The sequence below is a fragment of the Doryrhamphus excisus genome, linkage group LG8, assembly GCF_037039965.1.
Source record: "Doryrhamphus excisus strain RoL-2023G ecotype Guam linkage group LG8, RoL_Dexc_Guam_v1.1, whole genome shotgun sequence".
NCBI classification, from domain to species: Eukaryota; Metazoa; Chordata; class Actinopteri; order Syngnathiformes; family Syngnathidae; genus Doryrhamphus; species Doryrhamphus excisus.
Window position 1 is genome coordinate 13,153,332 of NC_136364.1, and position 23,014 is coordinate 13,176,345.

The 23,014-nt window shown below is 42.4% G+C and overlaps 2 protein-coding genes across 4 annotated transcripts; one reads left to right on the forward strand and one right to left on the reverse strand.

Moving 5' to 3' along the window:
- The first annotated feature begins 142 nt into the window (after nucleotides 1–142).
- LOC131134305 (zona pellucida-like domain-containing protein 1) lies at nucleotides 143–7,539 on the forward strand. Of its 3 annotated transcripts, XM_058079432.2 has the most exons (12): nucleotides 143–228; nucleotides 2,572–2,625; nucleotides 2,811–2,914; nucleotides 2,993–3,219; nucleotides 3,291–3,475; nucleotides 3,553–3,625; nucleotides 4,589–4,686; nucleotides 4,752–4,832; nucleotides 4,928–5,099; nucleotides 6,121–6,220; nucleotides 7,174–7,203; nucleotides 7,288–7,539. In XM_058079432.2, the coding sequence occupies exons 2-12, from the start codon at nucleotides 2,612–2,614 to the stop codon at nucleotides 7,404–7,406; spliced, it is 1,203 nt and encodes a 400-aa protein (XP_057935415.2). In that variant the 5' UTR covers nucleotides 143–228; nucleotides 2,572–2,611; the 3' UTR covers nucleotides 7,407–7,539. The 3 variants fall into 3 exon arrangements, with proteins under 3 accessions (XP_057935415.2, XP_057935413.2, XP_078648988.1); XM_058079430.2 differs by lacking the exon at nucleotides 143–228 and having other exon boundaries at nucleotides 1,233–2,625; XM_078792862.1 differs by lacking the exons at nucleotides 143–228; nucleotides 2,993–3,219 and having other exon boundaries at nucleotides 1,233–2,625; nucleotides 3,291–3,387.
- Nucleotides 7,540–7,970: 431 nt separating this feature from the next.
- On the reverse strand, nucleotides 7,971–21,800 carry sytl2b (synaptotagmin-like 2b). Its single transcript, XM_078792861.1, has 19 exons — nucleotides 21,265–21,800; nucleotides 19,093–19,253; nucleotides 18,912–19,023; nucleotides 17,415–17,463; nucleotides 17,240–17,333; nucleotides 16,144–16,543; nucleotides 15,833–16,011; nucleotides 13,400–15,382; nucleotides 12,385–12,498; nucleotides 12,259–12,309; nucleotides 11,642–11,733; nucleotides 11,453–11,533; nucleotides 11,141–11,310; nucleotides 9,970–10,072; nucleotides 9,719–9,880; nucleotides 9,407–9,491; nucleotides 9,212–9,314; nucleotides 8,932–9,137; nucleotides 7,971–8,792 (listed from the first exon to the last, which is right to left on the reverse strand). Exons 1-19 carry the CDS (start codon nucleotides 21,363–21,365, stop codon nucleotides 8,644–8,646), a joined length of 4,395 nt encoding a protein of 1,464 aa, XP_078648987.1. The 5' UTR covers nucleotides 21,366–21,800; the 3' UTR covers nucleotides 7,971–8,643.
- Between the last annotated feature and the right edge of the window lie 1,214 nt (nucleotides 21,801–23,014).

The following is a 23,014-nucleotide window of genomic DNA, read 5'->3' on the forward strand; positions in this document are numbered from 1 at the left end:
AAAAGTATTTTCCATAGACTTCTCTAGAAAAGTATAGAAGTCTCGCGAAGGACAGGCGGAGCAATGGTGGCCCGCGCTGACATCAATGGACCAATTAAAAATCGACGTTTCCCTGCGTCATAGGTTTATACCGGAAGTAGAAAATAGTTGCCTTTCTTTGCTACGTGGGTCTTATGTGCTTACGTAAATTGCGTCAGAAGTTCTACGGCGAGCCCAATTGGACAAACGGTATGACCATGTAATCATTATGAGTGTAACGGGGTCTCAGTCATTCATTTCTTCTCTCTTTTACTATTTAATACGTTGGTGTTGAAGGACGCAACGCCTCCCTCCTTTCACACGTTGAAAATATCTGGTCGTTTGTAAGCAGAGCTCAGAGTGGCAGACAGTGCTGTTCATACCGTTGCATGACGTCACCAGAGAAGTCAGTATACAGAGCCATGCCAAAAATGTTTGCATAAGACAGCTACATTGATTTGACACTATATAAGAGTGGACCAACACAGCAGATGACATGGACTCATCACAGACTGAGGAAACTTCACACTGGACTTTAGGCAGCTTCTGTCCTGTGCCTCTCCAGTCTTCGTTCTGATCCTGGGATCTTCATTTCTAAATGAGAGACAACATTTGCTTTTGTCAAAGAACCCTAGACCACTGACCACAGTCCAATTCTTTATATTCAAAGCTCAGGCCAGACTTTCACTTGCCGACAATGGGCGCCTACAGCCACACCCATAAGGAAGCCCTCTCCTATGTGACATCACAAAAGGAACACTTTTGCATCGCCCTCTGAACCCGAGCGTTTTGGGCCATCCCAAACGTCTTTCAGGGCTTACTTCCGAATATGCAAACCTCGTTATCTGAAACTTTGGCATGGTTTAACACAAATGCAACATTGTAACTACATCTACAAGTCAGAGAAGTGGAAAAAGTATAATAGGTCCCCTTTAAGCACTTATTCATGTGATGATGCATTCAAGCACACTGGTAACTTTGAGTGTTAGACATCAACCAATCAAAGGACGGGAAAACGCTGAAAATGTGAATAATGTGTATGTGACATGGGCCAGCACTACTGAGTCTGAAGGCTTTGGACAGATTACGATGACATTTCCACACACTACTTGGGCCATAAAGGCTGAACATGCTTCCACTTAGCGGAAGCGCTGCAGCCAAGATGTCGCTGTAAAATGAAGACTGTAGAATCAAAATTAATACAATTTGTAAATGTAGGTCAGTGCTTCTGACGGTGTTTAGGCTAGCAGAGAAGACTTTGCAGGCCCTGATGTAACACCGCTGCTAAAAAGCTCCTAAAATTACTTAAGTAAATGACTTACAGTAATAATAGTAAACAGCAAAAAGGAACAGGAAGGAAGCACAGCTAAAAGAGCAAATAATAGTTTGAATCTGCATTTCAAAGCCTCACTGTTCATTGAGCCCGTTTCTGTATCCGGCTTTGACAACATACAATTGTGTTCTGAATCAGGGACCTTGGTCTAAAGCCATACACGTATTTCCCAAGGGTGGCCAGGTGTATTGCTTTCGGGTTCAAGGCAACAGAATGTGCCTTCAAGTAACACCGAGGGCATGACTCGCAGATAAATGCATTTTTTGTTTATTTGTGCAACAAAAGTGATTAAAACTGGCATTTGAAACGTGATCTGCTCAATGCATTGTAATGGGTTACCTTTCATTTTGTAGATGGTATCCTCTCGGCACATTGTAGCGCTACTCATCGGGGACCAGTAAAGCTATAGAAGTCCCTGACCCTCTTTCTGGGGATGCCACACAAAGAAGAACTGGATTCCTCCTCGATGGGTGTGTCCTTCTCATGGACTGTTCAAAACAGTGACAACATATTCCTTTGACAGTTTTTTTTTAGTTTGCAGCCCGAGGCCATAACAAAAGGGGGTTCCATTACAAAACTCTGACGAGCGCTAACCGCAATTGTATCACGCCAAAAGATCTGCGAGGAAGAATAGTTCTTCTCACAAGACTGTGGAAAGGAAACTTTGTTTGTGTGTGTACTGTTTGTTAGTCATCGTTTCCTGCGCAGCCCTCGTGATGTCCATATTCACTGCACGCACGCAAGGGAATAATGGAGATTCTATATTTAGCATGCAATAATAACATTTATAATGCGTGTGTTTTCATGTTGTGGATAATGAGCAATAGTAATCAAAGGTTTGGATACGTTTTCTGATCCAAGTGCATGAGAAAGTGTCTACAAACTTTTTTCTACTGCAATACCTGTAATGTGCGGAGGACTTTGAACTTCCTTATTGGAAACAACACTTGTAACAAACAGTGCATGATCTCCAGCTCTCCACTGCTGCAAACTGCAAGCACAACATGAGTATGTACGTACAATACCGCTTATTGATACAGGTCTCGTATTGGATCTCACTCGATAACGCAGGTGCACAAAATGTTGGCTGGCGATGAAGTGTGTTGGAAAGTATTATAATTTCAAAGTATGAAAAGTAGGAACAAAACAGTGACGTTAAAGTTACAGCTCATGTTGCGCTATTGTCCAACGGACTCCCTCACACGCCCTTTTGGCGACAGTATAAATGGCGTCTTGGTGGTGGACCGCTGGGAGAGCAATATGATGATTTACAGGTGAGACGCCTCTTCTTTTTTGGGTTGTCTTGGAATACAATTATTCTTTGAAATGATCTTGTAGTGATCATTTCCAGAGCGATGTATAATAGGTTCATTTAGGGCAGAGATATTTGTCTTGTCATTTCTTATTTCTCCCTGTGTTTGTGTTCTACCGACAACGTTCTCCTTGCACACACGTCTAGATCAACAAGACTGGTCCTCCTTGTGTGCCAGCTTGGACTCATTTTGAGGATCAAGGCTCAGATCCCAGCTCAGTGCCTCAGCAGCGACACAAACAGACCACCTGGTATGTATACATATTATAGGATCATACCTTATTATGATTTGTGTGGAGGGGGGTGACACTTTGTTGCGTTTGTCCCAGAAAACTCAGACATCACGGTGGTGTGCGGTACCGAGCACATGGACCTGAGCATCTTCCTGTGCCCCATCTACCAAGAGCTCTACAACGAGTCCCTGATGGTCCTCAATAATGAGTTCACCAAAAATGAATGTTTTGGGGAAGCGGACTGGACCGTCGACCCCCCTGTCTTGAGATTCAGCTTCCCCATAAATGAAAGCTCCTTGGCTTTTTGCGGGAACGACTTTAATGTATGTACGGGTACCTGGGTCCCTAAACGACTGACAGGTCCGATTGTAATGCAAAGACGGCTCTCTTACAGATCATCAACCAGGTCGGCACCGGGATCTTCGCCGACTTCTCCAACGTCCAGTTTGTCAACATCTCCGGCGATGTGACTTCCATCGATCCGTCGCCGGGTATGATCACCTACAGGCCACAGCTCTTCTACAGGTTCTCCTGCATCTACCCCATGCAGTATCTGCTGAACAACACCCAACTAGGCGTGTGAGTTCGGGCAGCGCCCCGACGCCATGTTGTGCCGTGATTTTGGGACTCATTGATGAACCTCTGCCTCGTTACAGGTCTGGTGTGAGCTTGGCCATCAAAGACAACAACGGCAGCTTCATCAGCACACTCAGCTTGCTGCTCTATTCAGTAAGACACAAACTGGACGCACAATTTTAAACCCATTGGTGATCCTGTTGAGATGCAGAGGCCTTGTATGTATGACGTATAAGGTACCGTACTGGCATGAGCTACGTCTTATATTCGGGGTCTGGAGATGTATCCCTTCTCGGAGCTTGACTCCCAGTCACTCACACATGCGTGTGACCTGGAGAGATGCAGCCACGACACACAAGAGACTTGCTTTTCAAAAGACAACCCTATTCAGTACGGGCCATTTTACACGACTTTGACTGATCTTTCAAGGCACACAGATGATCGTGTTCTATGGCTATATAAAAGGAAAATTAGACTCCTGCTTTCATCAGGAAAAAAAAGGTTGATTTTACTTTTTCGGTTCTTCTGTAATCAGCAATACAACTTAGGTAAGTTTCAGGAAAATATCAGCTCCTGACTAAAAAAGGGAGAAAAACACCACCCATCATCCATTATTTTTCCTCCGCTTAGACAGCAGTCTCAGTAGGGATATAACAAATATAGCACCATGGACTATAACTCAACTATATCTGCATGCATCATCACCTCTTTTTGCCTTTTTGGTGTAAAAAACCATACAGACAGATGAATACATTGTTGGAATCGGTTGTTTGGGATTATAAAAACCTAGAAAAATGTCTTTGGCATAGGAAGAGTTAAATAATGAGGGCAACCATGCAATTTGGAACGCTGCATACTTCTACTGTACATTGTGTTGTTGTTTGGAAGCGCCAGGTAGGAAACATCTCCAGTGGCTTATTATTTTGCTGTGTGTGATTCCAAGTGATTCTTTCGGAGGTGTGATATTAACTTACAAGTATTAAAGGAAGATGTCTGACTCCGCCCTGCAGCCCTGGAAAATCATTCCAGAGCGCAAACAGGAAGAGTTGTGATGCTAATTTGATGATCAATGAAGCAGTCGTCAAACAAAAACTTGTGTTTGGTCTGATCGGTCAGGATGAGCAGTACCAGATTCCGCTCACAATCCCATCGACGGGGCTCCAGCTGAAGATCAAGATCTACGCTGCTGTCACGGCCACCAATCTAACAGACAGGTAAGTACATTATTTTGAAGTGTCTCATTTAGCAGAAGAAAGACACCTGATGGTCTTTTCCAAAGGTTCAACGTGCTGCTGGATCGATGCTACGCCACCACCAGCCCGTATCCCAACTTCGACTCCTACTATGACCTTTTTATCGGGTGAGTACACAATGCCGGCCGCTTCACGTGACACTCTGCGCTCACTTTCCCTTCGAGCGGACAACACCCACGCTGCTTCTCTTTTTCCTGCGAAGATGCCAACGTGACGCCCAGACCACGGTGGAGGTCAACGGGGTGTCACAGGAAGCACGCTTCTCCTTTGAGGCCTTTAGATTCGTGGAGCACAAAAACCTGCCTGTGTCCACGTTCTACCTGCACTGCGTCACCAGGCTGTGTGAGGTGTCCACGTGCAGCGACCTACTGCCGGTAAGTCTCATTGGAGATGCTCCATATTGGCCGTTTATTTATATTATATATATTATCATCTATATTATATTATTGTGGTTATATTTTATTAATAATTTTACTGGCAGTGTAGAAATGTTTTTTTTAATATTTCATGTTTTAACTTATTTTACTTTTTAAATCATCATACAACACAACATTTGTCAATTAAATAATAGTAATAATAACAAACAAATAAATATATGAAATAATATGAAATGAAAATAACGATGATATAGCTGAATTACTATATAAAATTCACAATCTTTCTTGCTGAATGTTTGCTAAAAGTTCTTATTTTCTGTTATGAAATACAATTTTAAATTATTATTTATTAATGCATACTTGATATTTGAATAATTATTAATTAAGATTCACATAATAAAGTTGGAATTTTTAAAAGTTTGAGAAACTGTTCATGATAATAATAATAATAACAATAATAATAATAAGCTTAACACAAAGTTGTTTCTTTAAAAGTAATACACATCTTGACCTGCTTTGTTTGTGTAGTATTGAAGGAAGACGCCATATTTATATAATATATAATTATATAATAATAACACAAATAAAAGACAGCATTTTTCCCTGAGAATGAATGGGAATAATACGTTTTAGTTCTGGCATTTCCATGACAAGATGATTTGCATTTCACAAAACAAAAGTCTTCCAACTAGTTCTGATCGGATAGTTTTGGAATTCACATTTCAAATTGTGTGTTTTTTCCACATATTAAATTTCTCTCACGTTTCCTAGCATGATTGCAACGAAATTGTCTGTAATGTCATTTACTATAGAAAACAAACACATTCAAATCGTCTTTTACATGATGTCCCTAAACACATCTCACTTGCTGTACTAAATGAGGCCCAGCCATTAGTGTTAGCAATGTAGCTTGAGTCCAAACTGATCACTGATGCAGTGAAATATTACCTGGGGGGTTGGAAGGGTGTCTGCCGGACAATGATATTAATTTCATACTTTGGATATTGAATTGGAACAGGATTGCGGAACTAAGAAAAGACGAAGAAGGGAGGCGGATGACGTGTTGGCTAACGCGACGGTCACCTCGCCGGCCATCCTGGTGGCCAAGCAGGGTACAGGTGTGTATTTGTCTTCACTATATAGGAAACCCTCGGTCACCGTGATTGGTGAATTTGAGTAGGATTCCTTATTTATACAGTAAATAGAATATTTTCACAGTTGGAGCATAGAAAACCTGTTTACAACCTTCTAAATACAGTTTTTACATGAAATAACACTCTTATAGTCACCTTTACACTGGTTTTACGCAATATATGACGCATAATTCATCGAAAATAAGACAAATTCACACGAAACATTAGTGACACTGATACCAGCTCATGTTCTAAATGAAATACAGTACTGAAATACGGTTTTGAACTGGTACTTTTTGTATATTTCTTAGATATACCTTTTGAGCGTTAACTTGCTGTGTAATGAATTTAGCATTCTTTGTATAAAATATACTGTTATATTGAGTATATATATAATGGGTTGACAGGCTCGTTGTGAGCGCACTGATATGCTGTGATTGGCTCCTGCCAAAGAACGAGCTAGTGTATTTGGTCATAGTTTGGCTAGCTAACAATCAAGTTAAAATCAAGCACATAGTTTATGAAGATGTTTTTTAGTACGCAATGCAGCGTATAGGTTAAACACAATTAAATACAAACACATAGTTTCACAAGCACTGAGAAACTTAGTGTGACCCTTAGTGTGTCACCACACACACACACACACACACACACACACACACACACACAGACACAGACACAGACACAGACACACACGAGAATTAGAGTGATGACCAAGGCAGGAGATATCTGGTATGTATGATATGGCTTGTTTACAGCACAAGAAATTGCAAAACGTCCCAGAATGTCCTTGGGTCAGTCGCTCCGCTCTTTAAGCTGCGGGGTTCAAATTTGAAGAAAAAAGTAACGTAAGAATTTATGGGAATCATGCTCGATACTTGAAATGACGAAAGAATATGAATTCATTCATTTATTTCTGCCTTATTTGTACTTTTCAGGAGATTTTCAAACCAATGCAGCCCCTTTTGGTAAGAATGTTCATGTGTCCTTTTACTGCCTGTCTGAAAGGAAAAAAGTACAATATATGACGTGACTCTCTGCGCGTCTTTCAGAGTCGTCAGAGAGGAGCTACAGTGACCCCGTGGTGGGGGTCATCGTCTGCATCGTCATCCTGGCGCTCCTCTTCGCCGCAATGGCGGCTTACTTTGTGTATTACGTCAAATGGAGATGAGCGATCATTTCCCTTCCTAACTTCCACATTCCTGCTGCTCAAGCATGGCGGCTTGAGGAGTCTGTAGGCCCGATAGATGTAAGTTATTGGAATTTGGACAAGCTCCCCCAATTTGTGCAATAATAAAGTAAAGTCATATACACGTATTGTTCATTAGAGAGTGAATGTGGAATCTATGTCTCAGATAAATGGATTTGTGATGTTAAGTTGGCTCATAAAGAGTTGGGATGAGATTTGTTTCATCCCTCCAAGTCCTGTAGGAATGCTTATTAAGACTGTGAAAGTCTTACATAGAATATTTTAGAATTCCAGTACTTCAATGCAGCCTGTCTTCTACATCCAAATGATGGTTATTTTGATTAATCTAAATCATTTCATTTTTTTCTATTTAATAATTTAAAAAAGATATTCGTCTTTAATAAATAAATCTGTTTATGTATAAATTCTTCTACTCATTCCATTTTTTACATTCATTTTATAATTAATTTTTAATTACATTTTTAATTCATGTCATCTATGCATTGTTTGTATAAATAAACTTTTGGTCATTTTTTAAATTCCTCTTAGTAACAAATAAATTGTTAACTTGATTCAAAAAAATCTTTTTAGTACATTTTTTCTTTATTTTAAAATGTTTTTTGATTCTATCTTGTTTATCTTGTTCATGTGTAAAATTCCTCATAATAAAAAAATATTTTCCCTTATTTAAAAAACAGTCAAATTTTGTTCATCTTAGTAAGTAGTTTATTCTCCATGCTGTTTATCGCTTCTCAAAGTCATGTGTAATTATTTGATTTCAACTTTGGAATCAACATATAGACAAACAAAACAATTAAACTATCCCCAAAATAAAACCAGCAATACAGTTTTTTTTACTCTGCAACCACTCTTCTCCTCTGGTGAGGTTAAGAAGAGAAATGGACCACATAAGAAGATAATCTTCTGGAATCATTTGGAATGAACCACAGTGACTTACAGTAGGTGGCCCTGACGGCCAGCAGGGGGAGCCAGAGAGCAAGAAAGAGGAATGAATATTGAGTGTATTGCTGGACTGGGGAAAAAAACAACCTGACATTGTAGCAACTCTGGCGAGGACATTTAGTCCCAGGCCATTGGTTGGTTGTTCACGTAGCAGAGCGATGGTCAGTGTGTATGTTTGTAGTATGCTAAAGTATGCTTATTATAATTTTTCGGCTCTTGTTGCTAAGGCGGTATGACTAGCGTGATATACTTTTACTCATCTCAAGGCAGTTTTGGTGGACGTCAGGGTTCTCAGGGGCAGCACGTCCTCCGCCCATTCACTGGGAAACGCCGCCATGCGCTCCCACAGCGCCACCTCAGCAGGAGTAGAGTCCATCCAGTCCACGGCCGACCCGTAACTGTGACCTGAAGACAGACAAAGCTGTGGTGACCTTTGCCCTTTAGCGCCCCTCATAGTTAGTTCACCTCAAATGTTTAAAACGATGATAGAGTACAACGACTGTGGCGGGATGGAGTGGAAAACAGTATCCAAGTAGTCCGCTACCTGTCCCAGCACCCAGCCTCAGGCCCCCTAGCAGGTTGCTGGCAAGCCGGTCTCGGTCCCAGACGGTGAGCTCCACGCAGGCCTCCACGAGGTCCATCTCTCGGATGCCGTCATACACCATGGTGTGGTTAAACACGGGCGCTGTCGTTCTCTTCAGCACGCGCGTCTTTTGTCGGCTCTTCTTGCTCGTGTCCGGCAACACGAAGCTTGAAATCACACAAAAAAGTTTCGTTTTTAGTACATTAGGTCAACAATCCGCTGGGAAGACTGCTGTGCATACCATTTGACGTATGGGTCGATGCTTGTCCTGACCAAAGGCAGCTTCTTGCATTCTTTCACCCAAATGTGAATCTCTCCCGCCGTTGGACGATCCTTGGCGACCCCTTCAGAGGAGACACCGTGTTTTTTTTTTTAGGATTTCTAAACTTTGCCGACACGTTTTAAACGTATCGTGTGTGTGAAAGAGAATGAAGACCTTCAGTGAAGTTGGCCTTTGGCAGGAAACGGATGGCAAGTCTCATCTCTCCTTGACCACTTGACAGCGGCAGAGTGGGCGGAGTCTAAAAGAACAATCAGGTGCATGTGACATTGTTGCTCGATCAAACTAAACTGCAGTATAACACCATGCAACTGAGTAGAAGGCAGTATTAACTAGAATCCCTCATGTTGGGATCAACACCATAAATACGAGTCCTACATCGGTTTCATCAATGTGTTGTAATGGTGGCTTTAAATGGCTCTATAAGAGGAAATAACTGACGCTTTAGTGTGCGTGTGCGTGTCCTACCCTGGCTTTCAGGGCTAAGCAGTTCATCTGGGTGTGGTCAACGTTCCATTTGGAAAGGTCCACGTCCACCTCGCCCAAGAAGCTGTTTCTACCAAATGTGTCGTTATGCCAAACGGAGAGAACCAGCATCTGCGTCCTGAGATAGTTCATGTCGACTCGATACTGGAGACACAGAAACGTGAATAAACGTGAATAAACGTAAATAAACGGTAACTTGTGGGAAAGTGTGTGTGTGGCATCTGTACACTTACCCTGAGGGTCTCATTAAAAGTTGGATGAAGTGTCTTCTTCTTCACCGACGTTTTCCTTTTCCCGAGGCGAACCTTGTCCGGCATAAGGTAGCTTTTGACATAACTAGAAAAACCAGCCACAATCAATTAGTTAGGAGCTAAAATTCATAAAAAAAATAAAATTGCGTTGTGTGCTTCCCAGTGGCATCATTAGGCCTATTTTGGGGGGCTTCAGTTGTTCTTAAGCCCCCCTAAATAATTTGATATTTTTATTGATGTTTTTTTTTTTATTGATTTTTTTTAACAAAAAAATCTCTGCCAAATTTCATATAATAGGGCAAAAGCAGGACCCCTAAAATGTTTGTAAGCCCTCCTAAATAATTTGATATTTGTATTGATTTTTTTATTTGTTATTGATTTTGTTTTTGTTTATTTTTTATAGATTTTGGTTTTTTTTTACAAAACAAATCTCTGACAAATTTTATATAATAGAGCAAAAGCAGGCCCCCTAAAATGTTTGTAAGCCCTCCTAAATAATTTGGTAATTTTAATTGATTTTTTTTATTTGTTATTGATTTTTTTTACAAAAAAAATCTGACAATTTTCATATAATACGGCAAAAACAGGCTAATAATAAGCTAATAAGCAGGCTAATACTAGCCTACTACTACTACTACTAGTAGTAGTAACAATCAGAAGAATAATAATGATAGTAATAATAATAATAGGCTAATTAATAATATAATAATGATTATTATATCATTGATCACTGTCCACTGGTTTTGCAGTGTAGATTGTGTGTACTTGTGTAAATTTAATGGTGGCCTAACACAGCTGAGTATCTCTACTAAATCTGTCCAAAAGTGGGACAGAACCCCCCCAGAACCGAGTGACACCCCTGGTGCTTCCGTATAAAGCGAGTGGGCTTCACAGTGCCTCATCATCAACCACAAACACCAGCATAACAGTAGTCTTCCACACTGGTCACTTGGTGTTAGTAACATTGGTGAACAACGGCCACCGCAGGAAGTTCAGTATGTCTTATTTATGCCTAAAATGTCTTATTTTTTATGATTATGTCTGCTATATTTGGTAATACGTGGTATTTCACGTCTCATTTAATAAACCAAATGACACATCCCATTACTGACAGTACATACAGTAAATTTAAAAAACCAGATCAGATACTCACGGGTCCGAGTGCCCTCTCTTGGGGTTGACGGACGCCAGGTCTCGGCACTCGGCCACAAAGATGTGGAACTCCCCCAGCTTGTTCACATAGTTGATGGAGAACTGGATGTTCCCTTGAACCTCCACGTTGCCAAAGTCGCTGCTGTCCACGGTCGTCACGCTTCCGCTCAACTGCCAGTGGAAGGGAACGCGGTTGCAGTCGTGACTCTCGTGGTAATTATGTTTAATTCCAATGTTATATTTATTGTTGGCAAGCAAGTGGTTAATAAGCGGTCAGCGTGTGAGGCGTTCGTGCAGCTGTGAGTTAACATACAGACGAGACAGAGGCCATGTCAGAGAAGTCCATTATGTCTCTTCCTTGGAGGAAAACGTCCTCGTAGATGTTGTTGTCATCCTACAACACACAGTACACATGCAGGGGGGCGGGTTGGGGGAGCGGGGGGTATGTGCAGCATCATGCTGTGGCCTATGGGACAGTGCATCAAGAGACCTAAATTTGTACCTCCTTCTGCAAGAATGATGGAACCGATTTGCTCATCTTCTTCAGGTTCTCCGGATTGGAGAACAAGGTTGAGGAAGGGAATGGGATGGCCGCTAAGGCAATTCAAAGCATAAGAGAAAAACAATCCAGCATACAGCGGTGTGAAAAAGTATTGGCCCCCTTCCTGATTTGTTATTTTGGAGCATTTTTACTACATTTAAATATTTCAGGTCAACAATAATATAAATATTTGTCATTGCCAACACGACTGAACACAAAATGTAGTCTTTAGAAGATGACTTTCTTATGGTGGAGTCGTGAACATTGACCTGAACCGAGGCAAATGAATCCAGCATCTTTGGATGTTGTTGTTGTTGTGGGGTCTTTTGTGACCTCTTGGACAAGTTGTCGCCGCAATCTGCTCCATGTTTTTGCCGTTTGTGGATAATGGCGGTCAACTTCCCAGCTTTAGAACTGGCTTTAGAACCGTTTCTAGACTGAAAGATCTCAATTCATCTGAGTTATGTTTTAACGGTTGTGCTGCCATTGACGAATACTTAAGTTTGTTTGATGATCTGAAACAGGAAGTGGGCACAAGCACTTGTTCATAGTACTGGTCTAAGTATTCGGATTGTTACCATTGCTGGTTTGTCTCATGTCAACATTTGGATCTTGTCGTCTCTCTTGCCCTACCAGAGAAGACGCAAAAGATCATCACAAGTTATTTGATAGAAAGAAAAAAAGGAATCAGAGGTGATGCTCACTTTGGGACGAGGATGCGGTGAGGTCCTCCATACTCTTAGCCAGATGTTTAGGTCGGGCTTCTGCTCGCAGCAACGCTTTCCTCACAGGATTTTGGTCGTCGTCATAATTTCTACCTAACAATTGATAGAAATACATAAAAGACATAATGGTTGTTGCATCAAGTTATGTTAACATCCACTGTTATGTTGAAATATTTTAATGAGATGGGAGAATCTGTGAATGCACTGCTGTTGGTGTGTTAAGGTCAATAAAGTTGCAAAAGAGCGTCAGAGTTACTGACAATACGGTGTAGCGGCACCATATCACCTTCAAGCACGAGTCTGCATGAACACCAAAATGAGGCACCGATAGCTACTGAGTTTTCCCGTCCGGTTACTACCGTTTACGTTGGCATTACGGTGCCATTATGATAGCGAGCTTCGGTACACATCCCTCGCTGCAGCGATTGCTTCACGATGTGATGAATCAACAATCAATTCCACAACAAATAGCGTAAAAAAAGCAAATTGTTAGTATCACTGCTGTGTCAGATGTTAGAACGTTCCTGGCCCACAAACTAAACACGTGCAAAAAAAAAAGTGTAGCCAAAGACTAAGCTCAGCAAATAAAGATAATACAGACACGGATGTCTGGATATGTCAAGGATACAGTCTGATGTCCAGAATACAAACACAAAGCTGTTAGAGCAATGACTTACTTGTATAACAGTTGTTGTTCTAATGGGCCAGTCTCTATTGAGATGAATGGTGATGGAACCAACAAATACCATTGGTAAAAATATTAGATAGTGATGGATTAATATGAATAATAATTTCTTTTGAATTGTGTTGAATGTGCGGAATTGACAGTTGATTCCGTCTCCCTTGGGCAGCATATTGAGCGATACGATATTGGCATGGAAACAGGAAGAAAAGGACATTCAGAGAGATATTCCCCCATCCCATCAAAAGTCTAACTATTTCCCTGCCGTCTTTCAAAGGCATCTAGTCAAGTTTACTAAAAATGTCTACTTACGGTTGGACGTTTTCCTCAAGTTGGACCGGGATTCAGATGGGCTGCTTCCAGAAGTCTCTGGATCAGCGTCTGTGCTGTTATTTGTCCACAGATGACGCGGACTCATCTTGGTAGTTCTCTTGAAGTGTCTTTCCCCTGATCCCACAGGGGTGCTGGTCCTCGCAGGCCCACCCAAGGCCTTGGAAACCTCCTCCTTCCGGGTGGAGTTGATGCTCGGTTCATCGACTATCCCCAAGTAGTGGCGGTAGTCTCTGGGAACAAAGGCTCTAGCGAGGGGGGTCTCATTTCCTTCTGAAGCTTGCCTCTTGTACTGATATCCTTTCCTGCTGTGGGAGTGGACAGGGCTGATGTCTATCTTCAGCTGACCAGAACTTGGCTCTGGATCGATGAGTGTGAACATGCTGGAGGCTCGACGCATGGACCCTCCACGACCGCTGGAATGGCTGAAGCTGTCTTTGCGTCTCTTTGGAGAACGAGCCTCCTTCGTCGGAGACGTCGGTGCTTTGGTGGCTTTCTCCTCGGGTCCTTTTGAGGCACTCAGCTCAGCTACCTGAGGACCGGGAAGGATTTTTGTGGCATCATTCATCCGTCTATGATGAGATGTTTTACCAGGAGTAAAGGACTCAGGTTCGGAATTCTGCAAGTCCTGACGTGTACGCTGAATATTCAGTTGTTTAGTGGGGCTTTTGGGTTTGTCAAAATACTTGGAGTCAGTTGTAGCATCATCCCAGAACTCCAGCAAGCTGTTAAAGTGTTCCCGGCTTTTCCCAAGTGTTGGGGACATTCTTTCCAACCTCGGATTCAAATGGTTTCTTTCACAGTCTTCCCCATCGCTGCCTGAATTGTTGCTAACGGCCCTCAAGTCCAACTCTGATTTGGAGAATTTTTTATTCAGTTTTGCACCCCGAGCCGCTTTAGGTCTCCCGCCATGGACCACAGGCTTGGTTCTCTCCTGCTCCCAGAAATATTTGAGCTGACTGATCTTCTTTGTGGTGCTTTCTTCCTGGACAGGGTTTTGTCTTTGGGAATGAGGACTGTCAGCTTGGTCATTTATTTTGGCAGACATGCTTGATGGATCCTTACTGTGTCTCGCCATCAAGTCTTGGCCTGGATGTCTCTGTGTTGTAGTGAACGTCTCAACATTGCTCCCATGGGTCTTCAAGTCTGCAGGCTGGATTGTTCTCAACAACTTTTCAGAGTCTGGGTCAACAAGTTGAGTGTGGATTAACAATGGCAGGACTTCGTCTGTGGCAGGATCTCTGGACTGGTAACTGGTGTCCACTTGTGGGTATGTTTGGACTGAAGTGAGCCCTTTCGGCTTTGGACTGGATTGCAGAGGTGATTGTGATTGTGGCGTTAGGTGCTCGACACATAACAATTGTACGTCTGAACCCTTCTCTAATGTTAAACTATCAACATGTGGATCGAACTCCTTTGTGTTCTGGTTGTCGCTTAAATATTTCAGCTCATCCTCTCCGTTTCTGGCATAAGTTACCTTTCCGGTGAAGATTCCTGATTCATCCTTTCCTCCTGGGATCGTGGATGTCATGTTGTAGGGGTATTTGTTGAGGATTTTTTGGTGTGTTTGGCTTTCGGTGTCATTTTTCACGATCCCATCCAAAGCATCCTTTGGCCCCAAATCTTGTTCTTGCACTGACAGCATCTTCGTCTGCTTCTCCTGGATATTTCCACCACTTCCATCCTCTCTGTTTATTGTCTCAGTTCCCGATGCGTCCATTTCATAGTGTCTTCCAGAGTGACTCTTTGAAACCTCCGTCCCTTCTATGGCATCCAGCCAGTTGATGCTGTCAGTGCTGCGGGTGAACCAGTCCAGCACCTTTGCAATGGAGTCCTCATCATTGCCAGTGGGACTGGAGGTCTGCGTAGTCAACTTGAAAGCATGTTTCTGATGTGATCGCTTTTGGACTTTCTGCTCGGACGACTCGGTGTAGTTGATATCGTATGATATTGGAGGATCGCCACCTACAATGTTGTGCAGTGTCAGTTCAAATACAGTAGGAAGTTTTCAGTTACCTATCCACTAAATTCCGACTCCTTCCTGTTGACTTTGGGCGAGAGGCTGGCTCCATCTTGCATGTTCTTTAACTGGTGAAGACTGTGGATTGATTTAAATTTAACTGAAGGACCCTCCATCAGGTTCGGGCACCTAGAATCACAGCTGAAAGAGGCCAGCAGATGCCCTGGACTTTGCTTCAGCCTTTGCTACAGTTTGGATTGTATGTGCCCTGTGACTGATTGGCGACCAGTCCAGGGTCTACCCTCCCCTCGCCCAAAGCCAACTGGGATGGGCTCCAACTTCCCTAGAACTTCCCCCGGAACACACAAGTACCGTTTATTTATAAATGGTAGAAAATGGAGGCCCAAAAAACTTTACAATTACAAAAACGTTCAACTTCTTTGTGGTGAACGTACCCACAATACTTCGAGGTAAACTCCACTCTTGTTCCTCCTTTGCTGTCAACACGCCGCCTCCAGTCTCTGGATGCAGGATGCTTCCAGTGGCGTGATCCGACTGATCTCGTTGGGTTAAATTGATTTTGGTTGTCTGTGCAGTTTCCGTGTTGAGTGATTCGTCGTTTCTTGGGAATGTTCTGAAAGGGTACATATCTTGTAAGGCTGTCCTAGCAACATACTGTATGCTGCTGGCCATAAGATCTAACCAGCGGGCGATTTCAGGCCCTCAGAAGCCTGAAGAAGAAGGCTTCTTTGAGGTTTCTACTCACCTGTCAACATTTAGGGAAGATGGCTTTTTGTCTCCCTCCAGACTGGAATGAGACATAACCTGAGACACGGCACACGGGGGCTCCTGGGAGATCCCGTCAGAATGGAGCGGTAGGGCCATCGCCGTAGATTCCATTTTTTGACCCCTCAGATTGGACTGGTTGGAGCTTCCACTTGAGCCCCGGTAGAAGCTCTGCCTCGAGGCGGGGATGATCCCCACTGAGCCCACCTGAGGGTCCAGGGCTACGCCGCTGCTGTCTGACTGGCTGGTGTTCCGCTTTGAGGCAAATGTCCTCCTTTTAGGCACTGGCTTGAATCCTGCAAAGGAGCCGTCTGACGTGGTGGAGGTGGAGGTCTGACTGCTCCCACTTGGTTGTCCATACTTCAGGGAGGAGGCAGGCTCTGAGAGGTCAGTAAAATACCACATTGGTTAACTTACACTTCTGCTGTATTCAACTGATGGCCCGCTGGCCAAATCCGGCCGGCCTGCAACTTGACTTCAAACTTTCAAAAGAAAGAGCAGATAACTCATCTAGGAGATCTTTGCCTTGTGTCTTTTGTAGACTAAAACCAGCAGAGTGATGCAGTGGCAGAGAGGATCTTTGATGAGCATGACAAAGTAGAGCTTTAATCTACTGGGAAAACCTGACTCAAAGATCCTTTACTGTATGGTCTGTATTGGTTTTAATGGAATGGGAGATTCTCTCGCTGAATGTCCTGAACTCCTGTTTCGATGCCAAAATAAAGCAATCCAAAGAGGTCTCCAAAGACGTCGGCTTCCCACAGTTCACATCGTGTTTCTGTTGGTCATCAGCATTCATCTCAATGCAATGCAGAGAATAAACGGTTCCAACGACAACTATGACAAGACCTGCTGCACCAGGTTAGTGTGTGGATGTGCAGGGGTCAGCTGTATAGGATGTATGGGGTGTATAGGATGTCTGACTGCTGATACTTAAATCATATATATATATATATATATATATATATATATATATATATATATATATACACACACACACACAATAAGAATAAGAGTGAAGAAAGAAGGGTTTGCTTGCTGCTTAAAGAGTTTGAAATATTTTCTGTTAGCCTTACCTGTCTCTGGCTCTTGACTCTGTGAGTGGATGTGAGCATCTTCAGTGGGCTCGAAAACATTAAGAGACTCGCTGTTGAAAGGGTTGTGTCTCATCTTGGGGGTAATCACAGCAACAAGTCGGAAATGACGTAGCAACGCTACAAAAACGACCAATTGGGTAACGAGGATGCCTACCGTTCTTGGAGAGCGGCCTGCTGATTTGAAGTCCTCTTCGTCTGCATTACTGCAAGGAAATAGAATATGACATTCGACAGGTGGAAGTTTAGTCAAATATTCATATTTATATATAAAATTCAATATTTTCTGTACATTTCCAATCGTTTAAGACTTTCTTCAGTAAAAATGGCTGAATTTGCACATTTCCTGATCAAAAACAGGGCAGAAATCTAAGATAGGGATGCTGCAAACGTCTCTCTTGGCTTTGTGTGCAAGCCCTGCTTACTGTCTGAGTGCACTCAGTTAGTGCACTCAGTTGGATCATGGCGCCTGCCCAGATTGTGTCTGTCCCTGTGTCGCTAATACTACAGTAACATGTATTTATACACCAGGACTTTCTACCACCTGCATGATGTCTTTCATGTTAAGTGTGACATCATTACTGATGCTAATTGGACGATAAAATAGCCAGGAATGTCTTACGGGAGGCGCTTGCAGTACCCTGCTTATCCTGTGCTGAAGGAATAAATTGAACTGTGAGGATTATATAATGTATACAGTATAAAAACAATACTTTTTAACAAAAGTGAATTATCCTTGTGATTGTTGTCCTCTGTCTTGTTACCTGCAGGGACTTGGACTTGAGGGCAAATATAAAGCCTGCAGGACAGGCATGATCATGTCAAATGCATGGTTGGGGAGTATTTGCACAAGGAAAAACCAAACATTGACTTTGTGTTACAAGAGCATGTTGAAGATGTCTTCAACTTGCCTTGTCTGCCATTCGCCTTAGACCACGAACGCAGATGGAGAGTCCCGACCAACACATTCCTCAACAAATCAACTATATTTATTAAATTAGACAATCAAAATTAGAATCCACAAAACATTTCATGGAATTCCAAGCCCGGAATTAGCCCTGTCGGAGAGGCCACGTCTCATTCAGGGCAATTACTTTGTTAAAGACAAAACATAAACCACGGGAAGCCTGCTGGAACTGACATGTTCCTTGTTGGCACCACCTTTGTTTACACAAGTCACAAGACGACACACACACCGACACACACACCAACACACACACCCAGGCAGTGTGGGAACAAAGCTTGAAGATGAGCAAACATTGTGAGTGTTGGAGGTGTTGCAAGATCTCCATGAGGGATGGCCTGCTTCTTGTCTCCTGCTAGTCACTTCCATATGGCTTCCTCCTTCATTGGCTCTAATAAACACTTTATTATTATTATTACAACTTTATTCTAAGAAAATGATGACAACTTTTGTAACAAAATAATTTGTTTTTTCTTGAAAATTACAATTTTTATTCTGGTGAAATATTATTTTTACTCCTTTTATGCATGGCCAAAACTCTTTGGAACATCTGAGCCTGACGAAGGAAATCATAAAGAAGCATTTTGGTCATGTGTGCGTTGGAGGCGTCATAGAAAAGGAGCCCACCAGATTGTAAGGACTGTAAGGACTACATGATCATACAGGATGTCGGGTCAGATAAACGTGTACCTTAGCTCCTGCGGTGATGTCACATCCAAATATCTGGCAGGTTTTGGTGGAGCACACAAGTCGGAACTCCGACTGCTGGCCGCTTTGAGTCCTTCACCTCGAAAAGATCCCTCTTTGACAGAAAACACAGATGGCATATCAAAATGCTTTCTGTTTGCAGACTGAACACACACACACACACCGAAAGCTCTGGTCTGCTTCATGGAGGCCAGGATGATCTCCGAGCCGTGGATCTTGTCCCTGTGTCTGCGGGACTTGGCCTCGTAGAACCACTCGCCCGTCAGGTACTTAAGCTTGGAGTCTGAGGGCGATGAACCTTCGCTCACGATGCTCTCCAGTTTCCTGAAGGATACGTGGGAACAACGATGGGAACCACCAATAATACGAGAGGACACACATTGCTTTTATCGCCTGCTTTTATACGTTTACTATTTGCTTTGCATCAAAGGACAACTTTGCTCTTTGAGCAGGTCGTCCTGAAACCGAAGGTTCCATCCTCACTCCCTCCACCCGGTCACTGTCATTGTGTCCTTGAGCAAGGCACTTCACTCACTACTACTGCTGCTGATTACTAAAGAACAAAAAAAGGTTTTGTTTTTGTTTTGCTTTTGTTTCTTACGAAGATGAGCATCTAATCTTTGTAAACGTCGATATAGCCCAAGAACACAATATTCTGTATGACTTGAAGTATCAGCCCAAACCCTCCAAAATGTCCGCTACCGCGAGGGACGGCTTTTGACAAAGTCAAAGGGTGGAATGAGTTAGGAAAGATGTTTTTTGATATAATATAATAATATCATGACAAACAAACATAATGGTGTTTTTGGAAAATACGGTAGCGGAATAAGTGAGTTAGTTCTTCAGCATGTGGCCCCCACGGCTGCTTGTGTTGCGATTGAATAAGAATCAGCACATGATGCGGCTGTAGAGAGAGGCTAACAACCCTATCAAGGTCAAATCAAATCAACAAAGATGCTTGTCATGTGAGCTTTTATGGGACATCGTCTTAATCCTGTTACAGACGACGCTTGGACACACAGCAGCCTTTGAGTCAACAAGTTGGGCCAAACGCCCCCACTTAGCTGCTGATGAGAGGCACATTGTTTGTACACGTTCTTACACAGATCTTCTTCCGAGGATTTCAACCTTTCCTGGAGGAGACTTTCACCCCATTTGGAATAATGTTTGTCTGGTTCTGAATCACAGGATTAAAACTCTTTTGCGAACTTTACCATCATCCACAATCCTCTTTTCTGTGTGTTCACCTTACATTACCTTACCTGGCATTACCTTACCTCACCTTACCTTACCTTACGCTACCTTTCCTTACATTACCTTACATTACATTACATTACTGCATGAAGTCGTGAAGTCAGCCATGGCGTGCATGACATGAGAGAGTGGAAAAATGTTCTCCCATTCAATGTGGAAGTGGTATGTTTTTGGCTCCCTAAGTTTAGAACCAATAAATTGGAGGCTAACTGGTTTGATCGCTATCTGAGTAATTTGTCGGCTTGCTAGTGAGCACAATGTGTTGTAAACAATGAATAATGGGAGTGCAAAGGTGACTATAGGGTTGTTATTTCATGTCTACGAGGCTCTAATAATGTTAAAAACCCTTATAAACAGGTTTTCTATGCTCCAACTACAAAAATATTCCATGTAATAACGTGGACTCCTATATTGCAGAAATTCATGTATCCTCTATAAAGGAGGGAGGAGTGTCCACTCCAAAGCCTTGAATGCAACTTCAATTACGTGGTGTCTTTGAACGCAAGCCAATCGGATGGGCATCTGATTGACTCTTTTAAGCTAATATTGGACATTCTTCTGTCCCTGCTAAGGCGGTGTCAAGGTCAAATATTTGCTGAATGAAAATGTGCCGCTCGTCTGCAGGAAGGTGTGGCATCCTTTCTAAATGACCAACCACCTTCAAATCCTCCCCAACGTGTCCATGACTTCAGGTCTTCTTAACTTCCCAGCCGCCAGGTGCCCATTATGTTATTCTCTTAGGGGCAGACTGGGTTCATGTTGGTCTAAACCAGTGTGTTACTGTATGTTCTTGGATGTTCTCGTATTTTCTTGTATGTTCCGGTATGTTCCGGTATGTTCCTGCATGTTCTTGTATGTTCCCTTATGTTCTTGCATGTTCCTGTATGTTCTTCTATGTTCTCGTATGTTCCTGCATGTTCCTCTATGTTCTCGTATGTTCCTGCATGTTCTTGTATGTCCCTCTGTTTTCTTGTATGTTCTTGTATGTTCCTCTATGTTCTCGTATGTTCCTGTTTGTTCTTGTATGTTCCTGCATGTTCCTGTATGTTCCTGTATGTTCTTGCTGTATTTTTCATCCTACCTGACTCTCTGCTCCTCTGCCTTTTTGAGTTGGGCGTCCCTCCTCAGCACCGTCATGATGAGCCCCTGCTCCTCCTCCGTCAAGTAGCTCAGGTCGATCATTGTCGCCCTGCTTCCTCTTCCTGGGAGGGGGAGGGGGGGCAGATGTGCAAATACCAGCCCAGGAAGCGGGGGCGCGGGGGTCACTCCTGTAAAAGCAAAGAGCGTCACATGTTTTATTTTTTCTTAGGATCAAGATTTTTCTGTTTTCTTTCACCTGAGGGAAAGTATTTATTTATTATATTTATCTATATTTCTATTTATGTATGTACACAAAATGACTACAAGCTGACCTGGATGGAGAAGAGTGTCAGGGGTCCTTTGTGACAAAAGAGGAACAGCAAACGTGAAGAGAAACAGATTTTAATTGGCAGTGAGTAGGATGGACGGGATTAGACAGGAGAGGATGAGAGGTTGGAGGTCGGGTGGAGAAGGTCAGAGAGGCCAGATGGAGATGGTTTGGCCAGGTGAGAAGGACCAAAGATGGGGTTGGTAGATGTGCTTAGAGAGAATATGCAGCTGGTAGGACTGACGGGCAGAACGCAGGAGATGAAGATTTCACTCCATTGTATTCATCATTTTGTTCTTATGCTAAAAATTAACTTATAAGAACACAAGGTCATTATATTATATGTCTTCATATGAATATTATTCATGTTTCATTCATTATTTCTTCCTATTGGATGATATGATTTGCTTCGTAACAATACTATACATATCTATTATATGAACATTTCAATGTATTTATTTATTCCTAAATCTTACATTTTTTAAACTTTTTTGAAGGATAGTTGTGATCATCATCATCAATGATAAATGATGAAAAAAAATATTACATTTGTGCTAAGACGTGAAAGTAACTTCATCTTTCTGATCTATTTTTAAGCCGTTTTACCTGCTGCAAATATTTACACTCACCTGCAAGAATATTTCAATGCTCGGATGTCCGTCTTACAAGGAAACATATTCCACCTTACTACGGTACTTATAGCAACAATACAATACAATACAAAATGGTCACATATGTTATCAAAGTATAAAAACACTGTCCCTCCAAAAGGAAGTAAAACAACATAAAGCTTTGTACACTTCATTAGGGACACAGTTTGATTAGATGTAACACATAAAATATTAAATGAATAATATGTTTATTATTGTAGTGCTGTACAATTGCACCGCATCATAGTGAGAGCTGTTTCTAATACCAACATATTACAAACACCTCTCAGTATTCTCTACACAATAATAGACATACTATTGGTACTATTTGGTAGAAAAAAAACTTTACCTCCTCTCCGGGTCTTAGTCTGCTGGGTGCACTGGACTTCCTCAAGTCTGCGTCTGCAAAGAGGGGGGGTGGGACTCTGCAGATGGGTTGAACCAACCTGGACATGTACAGCCAAATGTGCACCCAACCTCCCCAGACAACAAGCGTCTCCTGGATAGACCGTACACCAGGGTTGCAGTAGCATCTGGCGACCAGCAGGGGTCATCGTTTGGCTCCATTGAGGTTGCTGTTTGGCTAAAGGGAGTGTCCAAACATCAAGATGCACCGCCCGCAACCTGTTTTGCAAGTCATGTCTGCTTCTTGCTGCTTTGAATAAAAGGAGCGAGATAAATAGATCGACGTGTGATTGGTTGACCTTTGAGAAGTTTAAATTTTGATGAAACTATAGCTCATTTTAAATGAATCGATTTTATTTGTAGTTTTT

What these genes read in the sequence shown, in the direction of transcription:
- LOC131134305 (XM_058079430.2), top strand. Translation starts at nt 2,480, where the DNA reads ATGAAAAGTAGGAACAAAACAGTGACGTTAAAGTTACAGCTCATGTTG. An exon ending in CGTGCAGCGACCTACTGCCG is followed by an intron (nt 5,100 to 6,120) that starts GTAAGTCTCATT and finishes GAATTGGAACAG; the next exon opens with GATTGCGGAACTAAGAAAAG. An exon ending in GGTGGCCAAGCAGGGTACAG is followed by an intron (nt 6,221 to 7,173) that starts GTGTGTATTTGT and finishes TGTACTTTTCAG; the next exon opens with GAGATTTTCAAACCAATGCA.
- sytl2b (XM_078792861.1), bottom strand. Translation starts at nt 21,365, where the DNA reads ATGATCGACCTGAGCTACTTGACGGAGGAGGAGCAGGGGCTCATCATG. An exon ending in GCAGAGGAGCAGAGAGTCAG is followed by an intron (nt 19,254 to 21,264) that starts GTAGGATGAAAA and finishes CGTATCCTTCAG; the next exon opens with GAAACTGGAGAGCATCGTGA. An exon ending in GCTTAGCCCTGAAAGCCAGG is followed by an intron (nt 9,492 to 9,718) that starts GTAGGACACGCA and finishes TTGTTCTTTTAG; the next exon opens with ACTCCGCCCACTCTGCCGCT.